This window comes from Cottoperca gobio, chromosome 21 (genome assembly GCF_900634415.1).
Source record: "Cottoperca gobio chromosome 21, fCotGob3.1, whole genome shotgun sequence".
NCBI lineage: Eukaryota > Metazoa > Chordata > Actinopteri > Perciformes > Bovichtidae > Cottoperca > Cottoperca gobio.
This window is the reverse complement of record NC_041375.1, coordinates 371,812-381,811: the sequence shown is the minus strand read 5'-3', so window position 1 is coordinate 381,811 and position 10,000 is coordinate 371,812. Positions and strand designations below refer to the sequence as shown.

At 47.9% G+C, this 10,000-nt stretch overlaps 1 protein-coding gene across 1 annotated transcript in view; it reads left to right on the top strand.

Moving 5' to 3' along the window:
- Window positions 1-10,000, top strand: part of vwa8 (von Willebrand factor A domain containing 8) — a 57,573-nt gene that overhangs the window by 22,932 nt on the left and 24,641 nt on the right. Inside the window, 10 exon segments of the mRNA XM_029458697.1 lie at window positions 816-892; window positions 1,822-1,897; window positions 2,238-2,373; window positions 2,736-2,855; window positions 3,161-3,366; window positions 4,939-5,090; window positions 6,120-6,228; window positions 7,012-7,150; window positions 7,258-7,445; window positions 9,851-9,970. Of these exon segments, the coding sequence (XP_029314557.1) occupies window positions 816-892; window positions 1,822-1,897; window positions 2,238-2,373; window positions 2,736-2,855; window positions 3,161-3,366; window positions 4,939-5,090; window positions 6,120-6,228; window positions 7,012-7,150; window positions 7,258-7,445; window positions 9,851-9,970 (1,323 nt within the window).

Here is a 10,000-nt window from a genome sequence, read left to right as displayed (position 1 = left end):
AGAGGTCCAATTATGACTACTGTCATGTGAAATAAACAGAGCTTAGACTTATCATTGCAAGGGGGGGGGGGGGCACACATGTCAGCCCTGTCTGAACGTGGAGATTTATGAAACAAGCTCCCTGCACCCTGATGTCACCCTGCACACCCAAACACTCACAGCTCTGTCAGGTCCTAATGTGGAGGGGAGGAAAGGGAGGAGAGGAGAGGAGAGGAGGAGATGAGGAGAGGATGAGGAGAGAAGAGGATGGGGAGGAAAGGAGGAGAGGAGAGAAGAGGATGGGGAGGAGATGAGGAGAGAAGAGGAGAGAAGAGGATGGGGAGAGGAGATGAGGAGAGAAGAGGATGAGGAGAGAAGAGGATGGGGAGGAGATGAGGAGGATGAGGATGAGGAGAGAAGAGGAGAGAAGAGGATGGGGAGGAGATGAGGATGATGTACTTGCAGCCCAGGGGAGGTTGTCTGTGTGTGTTTGCATTAATGTTTATGTGCGTGTGTGTGGGAGAAGCTATTTGCAAAATCTGAATGCATGACCATGCACGGGCGAAGCTGAGACTTTAGGATCTGTCAGAGCGGCTTACTGGACGCCTGACAGACTGGCCGAGGGACTCGGCGTCCGTCCAGGAGAGGCCCGCTCTGTGGGAGGCCCAGAGAACGGCCGCTGTCAGAACGTAGCAGCATCAAAATGAAGGGACGCACTTTGCTCTCCCTCTCAGAAATGACACCTCTGTGTCTCTTTAAAGCCGAAGTCACTGAAACACAGCGGCACTAAAATTACTTTCATTAAACTGTGCTGGTGTTTCCGTATTCTTACACAGGGCGTGGGTAAGAACAAAATCGTGGACAGATTCCTGCACCTCCTGAACCGGCCCAGAGAATACCTGCAGCTGCACAGGTGAGGAGACGTGTGTCCACTGGACACTGTGTCACATGATAGGTGGTCATTGCTTCCACATGAACCTGTGAACATTCAACTAGGAGCGTCACATTCTGGGTCACCTCACAAGGCCTCTCACTGCAGGTTCTGATGCTTTGCACAATAATCACATATGTTTGAAGTGCTTGTAGTTTTCCAGCAGGAGGAACAAAGCAACCCCGTTTCAGGGAGCTGTGAGCAGCCGGCGTTTCTCTTACTACCCTGCCAGCCTCTCCGTCAAACACTATTCTGGTCCTCGGTAAAGTAGGCCATCCATAAATACTCCCACGATCACACCTCCGGGAACATCAGGTCAGATCTGCGGATCAATGCGTTGTGTGCCGTGAATATCGCTTCCCTCCATCAGAAGCGGAGATGGGCTTTGTATTGATCTTCGCACTAATAAGAAGGCAGTGTTTTGCGTGTCAATAACTCGGCGATGGGACCAAACGGAGCGGCGATACAAGTCATCGCTGGTGCAAACATGAAGAACCCGGAGCATCAGGTCTCCTCTCAGGCGTGCCTTTAGTTTGTCAAAGTCTCGTGAAAGTCGAGGGCGAGCCGAGCGTGGACGTGGCCCGGTTAGCTCCTGTAGCCGCGGCTAATATTAGACCAGAGGCAGGAAGATGTGTGTGCGTGGGACGTTTGGGAGCCTGTGACTGAAAGCCTACAGAGATGTGGCTCAGAAAAGCAAGAGAGACGCAGCCGGCCAGGAAGGGAAGTAGGACAGCTCCCGGGTCACACAGAGATGCTGGGGAGGGAGGGAGCGTTGTGGACGCCACAAGGGAACCAAAGTTACCGGGAGATTCGTCAACGTGTTGAACTCCATGCAGTGTGATTGATATTAATGCTGCACGATATACATGAATGAGTTTTATAAGTGAACATCATGCCTTCTGCTCCTTCAGAGACACGACCGTCCAGACTCTGACGCTGCAGCCTTCAGTCCGAGACGGCATCATCATGTACGAGGACTCACCGCTGGTCAGTTAGTCACACACACGATCATTAGAACCCTGCACAGAGTGTCGACACAGGTGCACAACAGAAAGTTGTGGCTTCACACCCTCCCTGCTCACTTTATAAACTCTCCGCAGGTGAAGCACAAGTGTAACTGATCATATTAATGATGGCTCCCTTCTATTAACTGTCCCAGTTAGTCATGGCGCTGAGGAAACTGGAACAGCCACATGAAATGAGGCCGTTGTGAGTGCAGCTCTGTGTGTGTCGGGCAGTAATGATGCTTACAGGACCGTGTGTGTGTGTGTGTGTGTGTGTGTGTGTGTGTGTGTGTGTGTGTGTGTGTGTGTGTGTGTGTGTGCAGGTGAAGGCAGTGAAAACAGGTCACATATTAGTGATCGACGAGGCCGACAAAGCTCCCACTAACGTCACCTGCATTCTCAAAACCCTGGTGGAGAGCGGAGAGATGATCCTGGCAGACGGACGCAGAATCATCTCAGGTACACACACACACACACACACACAGGGTGAGGACAGAAGCGGAGGATTGGATGACCTGGAGTGAAACATCAGATGCACTAAGGGAGGCTTAGGATAGAAGCCTTTATGGACAGGTACCAGTACATCTCGGATCACGCTGCTGCGTAAGCGTGTTTATATTTCACAAGTAGTCCCACGTAACGGCAGTAGTTGTTGACAGCTGCTCCATTCCTACGAGCCTCTTCCTCCCAGAGGAATGTAAACACAACCTTGAGACTTCATAAACACAACCTTGAGACGGCTCCAGATTTTGTGTGTGTGTGTGTGTGTGGGTGTGGGTGTTTGCTTGTTCTGTCGCACTAACGATGTGTCTCCTCCAAAGATCCACGTGAAGCTGAGGGAAGGCCCGACACCATAGTGATGCACCCAGACTTCAGGATGCTTGTCCTGGCCAACAGACCGGGTTTTCCCTTCCTGGGAAATGACTTTTTTGGAGCTCTAGGTACGCACGTGCACAACCCTCACACCCCGCAGGACTAGTGACCTTCTATGCTCTGCGACGAGTCCAATCACCTTGTGAGAGATCAGCGCCGGCTCTCCTTCACACACGAGTCCTCTGCAGGAAACGTGTGTGACGGGGGCCCTGGTCCTTGTTGCAGAGCCGCAGCGAAGCACGAAGCACGAAGCACGAAGCTTTAGCTTTAGGTGGAACATCTCTCGACAAAGAGCTCAGCAGATGTTCCTTCAGTACAGTTATGAGAAGCTGTCCCTACAGGAGAGACTGACGTGTTCCTGTCCTCTGAACAGGGGACATCTTCAGCTGCCACGCTGTGGACAATCCAAAGCCGCAGGCGGAGCTGGCGATGCTCAAACAGTACGGCCCCGACGTTCCCGATGCCACTCTGCAGAAGCTGGTGGCCGCCTTTGGAGAGCTGAGGTCCATGGCCGACCAGGGCACCATCACCTACCCCTACTCCACCCGAGAGGTAGTCAACATAGTGAAACACCTCCAGGTGAGATGATGATGCACATCCTTGTACGACTGCTTTTCCTCTTCAGATGTTCTCAGTTTTGTTCTCAGACGATTATTTAAAAGAGTAATTGATAAAGATTTGGTGACTTCCTCCTCTGCTAGATGTTTAATAATGCAAGAGAGTGTCCTCACGACTGTGACTCAGAGGGGAGCCCCTGCTCCTGCCTCAGTGCAGACTGACAGCTTCACGGTGTCGTACACGCAACAAGCGACAGAAGTTCTGCTGCCGTCCCGCCATCGATGAGCGCTTCTGATGGAGTGTGCTCGCACATCCTGCCCTTTTCTTTGTCTGGTCGTCTAAAAGAAAAGAATGGCGTGAGAGTTAAAGGGAGGCTGAGAGATGCGTTCACAGACAGAGAGACGACATGGATGTCATCATCTGAGCTCTCACAGGATGTTTCACTGTCAGCACCCCCGCCCTGTACTATACTCCACTATCGAGTCCTGGGTCTTCCCCGGGGTCTCCTCCCAGCTGTGCCTGGAACACCTCCCTAGGGAGGCGCCCAGGTGGCTGCTTACTACGTGAAGGAGCAGCGGCTCTACTCCGAGTCTCTCCTGATGGCTGAGCTTCTCACCCTCTCTCTAAGGGAGACGCCACCCGCCTGAGAAAACACATCTCGGCCGCTTGCACCCGTGATCTGGTTCTTTGAATATGAAATACAAATATTAGAAGTTAAACTCGCTTGTTTTGCTACAGACTGCAGCTTCTGTACCTTCAACTGGGAAAAGAAGAACCGGATGTGTGTTCAGCGCGTTAGAGGCCGCGTGCAGGAGAACACACGCTCATTGTGTTTGCATTTAATGATCAGTGTTGTCACGACTCCTTCTCTTCAGCGATGTGCACAGCATGCAGCCCGGGGAGGAAGCAAAGTAAAACCCAAAAGAGCCTCCGTGCACAGGGACGAGCCTAATGTTTGATTTCCCCTCTGGCCCCCCCGTCCTGCCATCAATCATCAGCGGTATTGACATGTGCAGGAGGGGGACATGTACACGCTCATTCAGTCCAGTCTCAATTGCTTCTTGGAGGCAGGAGCCGGCGTGGATCTTAATGAGTCACATTGGTCATAAGTGCACAGCTGTTCATCGATCAGCATGGAAACATATTCATCTGCCGTCCAATCAGATTCTGTGTGTGTGTGTGTGTGTGTGTGTGTGTGTGTGTGTGTGTGTGTGTGTGTGTGTGTGTGTGTGTGTGTGTGTGTGTGTGTGTGTGTGTGTGTGTGTGTGTGTGTGTGTGTGTGTGTGTGTGTGTGTGTGTGTGTGTGTGTGTGTGTGTGTGTGCCAGATGGTACCTCTGTCTCTGCTTTTATTCTCTCTTTACCGACTCGTCACCATAGTTACTGTGCGATACAGAAAATGTATTGAGGCAATATAACTTGTGTCTCTATTTATATCTCAAACACAATAACTGAGGAAGCTGCTCTTCATCTGTCAGCGTCACGCTCAGTCTGGAGATGAGTCTCTGTCCCCGCTTTGAACCCGTGGAAGACACATGATATGAACTTTCTCCTTCCCCTCTCACTACCTCCTCCCTCTTCTTCTCCGTTCACAGAAGTTCCCCGGCGAGGGTTTGGCCAACGTGGTGCGAAATGTGTTCGACTTCGACTCGTACAACAAAGACACGCGAGAGGTTCTGATCGAAGCGCTGCACAAGCACGGGATTCCCATCGGAGCCAAGCCCAGCTCTGTCAACCTGGCTAAGGAGTAAGACCCCAGGAGCACAAGAGGCCATGAACACACACACACACACACACACACACACACACACACACACACACACACACATGGAAATATAAGATAATGTCAAACACTTAATTTGGCTTCACAAGCAGAATAAGAGTTTAATTTCTCCGTGTTGTTATGTTGCTCTTTTATAGATCGGTGTTTAATAATAATAATAATAATATACTTTATTTATAAAGCACTTAAAGTGAGCTACAGATGAGAAGAAGTTAAATAAGTTAATAAAATAATAGAAGCGGACTAAATCAATTAAAAGCCGTTATATAAAGTTTAAACTGGTTCCTTGAAGTGTTTCACGTGAAGAGTTCTTGATGAGCAGAACTTTATTCAAATGTTCCTGCTCGACATCTGAAGGTGTAACGTGTCGTTCACCTCCCCTTTAGGACACATTCTAATGTCCAGCGCATGTTTCATTATGCACAGATGTGTCTTTTAAATAAAGGAAAATATTTGTTTCTTCTGGCTCCTGTGGTTTTATTTGACACTTTCATCTCTTGAAACATCCCGGGAACAGAAACAAGTATTTTCCTTCAGCGATCCTGAATCTGTAGATTATGTGTCGTTATGTCCGTACGCTCATCGTCCCGGCTCAGAGTTCTTTTCATGTGAAGACCCGTAAACATCTGGCCAGACACGACAAGTCGAGCGGACACACACACACACACACACACACACACACACACACACACACACACACACACACTCCAACATTGCATTGGCTTCACCCCCTCTAGAGACAGTGGAGCAAATGAAAGCCCCATACAGCTTCATCTGAAGTCATCGTGCGGTGGTCGATGCCCTCAGAAGAGGACTTATTTGAAGTGGGGATGCAAAATGGTGACAGTGAAACGTTTAATTTAACATCGTTGGAAATGGGAAAAGGACGTGTGCCGAGGGGAAAACACCTGCCATTAATGTGCATCTCTACTCACAACACTAGATGTTTTCATATCTCACACGTGTTGTCACAATGTGACCTTCCATCTTCAGGTTGCCTCTGCCAGAGGTCAAGATGACGGGCTACTGGACAATTAACCAAACTGGCAACGCTCGCCGCAAACTGCTCTGTCCCACGGAGACACGGGCCGTAGACATCAAGGTAAACAACCATTAAAGGTCACGAGCAGCAGATACACCTGCATGCATGCAGCTGTGGTGGTGATGGTCTAGTGGTCTAGTGGTACGCCTTCCACACAAGACACTAGAAGGTCGGGAGTTCAACACCAGGCTGCCACCACTGTACCCCTGAGCAAGGCACTTAACCCTGAGCTGCTCCAGGGAGACGGTCCTGTACTTAGTTCACTGTAAGTCTCTCTGCTGAATGACCTGTAGTGTAATGTTCCTCCACATGCACTATGAGCACTAGATGAATACGTTACAATGGCTTCTAATGGCACACAGCAGATTAAAACACAGTCGGTGGTTCTGGAGAGAGATTGTAATAATGTGAACCCGACACACATCGCTCCAGATGTGCTGTCCCTCTGCTCCCACTACCTTTCTCTTTATACGTCCATCACCTGTCCTGTCCTGCACACACAACGGGCCGCTCGTGGACTGAGGAGATATTTGACAAAAGGTTTATTGAATCACCTTTAAGCACTAGAGCTCTGCCACACTGTGTGTGTGCTTGGAATATACGGAGCATATAGAGGATTCTGCTACAGGAGGATTTTGGGACATTTTCTATACTTATGTCTGTCTGAGGTGCATTCATGAGTTTAAACTGAGCCCAGCGGGGGCTGACGGGCCACAGTTTCATCTTAAGACCTTTATATGTGTTTCATGTGTCGTGTCAGCTTTGCACCTGTGTGTGTGTGTGTGTGTGTGTGTGTGTGTGTGTGTGTGCACACGACTGTAAGAGTGTGTCTTGTGTTTCCAGGGCCCTGTGTTCCTGCGTGTTCACAGTTACCCCTGCAGCCGACAGGAAAGCAGGGCTTTGAGTTTCAGTGAAGAGAAAGCCCACTGGCAACTTCCCATGAATGAAGTCAACATCATCTGCGATGTCACCACCAAAGATGGTACACACACACACACACACACACACACACACACACACACACACACACACACACACACACAGACAGACTCATTATGATTGCTCCACTCCCCTGTGTGTGTTCTGCAGACGTGGTGTACGTGGCCACGTGTAACCCGGTGTCCCTGTACTCCATGAAGGAGCGCGGGGAGAAGATTCAGTGCATCGAGCTCTACGACGTCTTCCCCAAGACCATCAGTGGCACCTGGCAGCCCTTTGTCACTGTGGCTCCTCTTGGGAGTCCTCTTGATGGACAGGTGGTGCTGCATGAGGAACAGGTTAGCACACACACACACACACACACACACACACACACACACACACACACACACACACACACACACTACATGATCACACTGATTAGATTACATGATGTTTATTGACTTTCTGTCTTAATCCCTGTGGGAGAAGTTAACAGGATGTTGATCATATTAAAGGTGGAGGTTTAATATTAAATAAGAAATGTTTCCATCATGTATGAATCTAATACATGTGTGTACCTTCTCCTTCTCCTTCTCCTTCTCCTTCTTCTCCTCCTTCTCCTTCTCTTTTTCCTTCTTCTTCTCCTTCTTCTTCTTCTTTTCCTTCTTCTTCTCCGACTTTTTCTCCTTCTTCTCCTCCTTCTTCTTCTCCTTCTTCTTCTTCTTCTCCTTCTTCTCCTTCTTCTCCTCCTTCTTCTTCTCCTTCTCCTTCTTCTCCTTCTTCTTCTTCTCTTTTTCCTTCTTCTTCTTCTCCTTCTCCTCCTTCTTCTCCTCCTTCTTCTCCTTCTCCTCCTTCTTCTCCTCCTTCTTTTTCTTCTCCTTCTTCTCCTTCTTCTTCTCCTTCTTCTTCTCCTCCTCCTTCCTCCTCCTCCTCCTCCTTCTGTGTCGGTGTCATGTGAGTGAGGACCCTCACAGTAATCATTGCTCTGCACTGCCCGGTGCTGTTTGTGACCACGAGTGGTGCTGTAGAGTCCACAGCACCACTCGTGGTCACAAACAGCACCGGGTTCCTTTTAAAACAGATTACGTGATAAAACAATTAATCATGCAGCAAAGTTAGTGAGAAGAAAAGCTGTTGGTGTGTGTGTGTGTGTGTGTGTGTGTGTGTGTGTGTGTGTGTGACAGTGGGCATCATTACCTTCTCTCACAGCAGAACACACATCACTGTGTCTTAATGTTTTAATTGTGAGTCATGTGGAACGCATCACAAGAACAATGTGCAGCGACGTGAACGTCACGGTCTCAGCGTAAACACAGCAGAGGAACCTCTTCTCTGTGGCCTGATGTTCGCTGACTACATGCAACGTGACACTTACGCTTTGTTTTGAAAGACAACCACAGATTCCTCACGCATTTAAAATAGCTCTGTTTCTTAAAAAGTTTGGTGGTTGGTGGTTGTTGAGCCTCTCCTGCCCCATTAGACCCGGGCCTGTGACGGCAGAGCTTAAGACCAGAACAATGCGTGTTCGCTATTTCTCCAAGCAGAACACTTTCACAGCTGGTGCATATTAGGCAAGAGGAGGACTTCTAAAAATACCGTCGTGATGGATCGTGTTACGTCTGTCTAAAAATGAAGAGGTCCAGACAACAGAAAGTTCATTCACAGGTCGTTGAGAACACACACACACTCGCTCACACACATCATTACACATAAATTCATGCGCACAAATACTTGTGGAATATGGAGGACTTAAGATGCCAAAAGAAGAAGGAATATGCCATGACATTTAATTACATCTAATTATTTAAGTTTTTAATGATTTCTTTATTACTTTTCCAACAAATGTTTGAAGGAAACGACAGAAATAAATAAGTTTGAGGAAATAAATAAATAGGGGGAAAATAATACAGTAATAAACTTACATACATTTAAATATGAAAATATACATTTAACATAAAAACATATACATAAATAAAAGGAAAGTAAATAAATAGGGGAATTAATACAAAGCAAAATAATCACATTAAAACTGTATTTTCAATTTATGTCACAATTGATAAATTATTTAAATTAATTTAATTTTTGGCACATTTATTGGCATAATAATTTATCAGGTATTTATTTTGGGCAGCTTCTATCCTCCGTCCTGAAACGCTTTGTTAAGGACATGCAGGACTCCCTCCAGAGACGGTGTATGTTTAGAGTCAGGACGTGAGCGTTGCCTCTGAATAGCTCTCCGTCGGTGCAGCAGAGTGTCAGGAACGGGAGGCCATAAGGAAATCGTTAGTGTAAAGCAGCCGGGGCCGAGGCCAGCTCCCCTGGGGCTCCTTCTCATAAAACTCAGTTGAAGATGAAGCCCAGTGCGTCACAAACGAAAGCCTTTCGCACAGTTCACCCAATACACACATGGTATGTATTTATAGTATATATAAGTATATATATATATATATATATATATTTAAATTGCATTGACGTAACTTGCAGTGCAGTGTCCAAATTACATAATTTATCCATCTAATTATTAGGTAGATTAAAGTAGATTAGTGTTCCTCCTGGAGAAGAGCGCCCCCTAGTGGCGGCTGTGAAAGAATGTGGCAGTATAACTAGTGTACAGTGCACAGCAGCAGTAGTTTGGCTTCACACTTTCTTTAAGGTGTAGATCTGAAATGATCTAACTCATAGAGTTGTAATTATAGAGATTTATTGTGAAACAAATGCATATTCCTCTGACATCTCCGTTCCACCTTGTGTCGTCTGCCAGAGTAACACTGTGCTGCACGTGGACATGGAGACGGGCGCCGTGCAGAGGCTCATGCTGTCTCCGGACGCTGACCAGTCCTCCACCAGAGCCTCAAACTGGTGGAGCAGTAAGGAACAACAGGTCGGAGCGCTCGCTGTTCCACGAGGACAC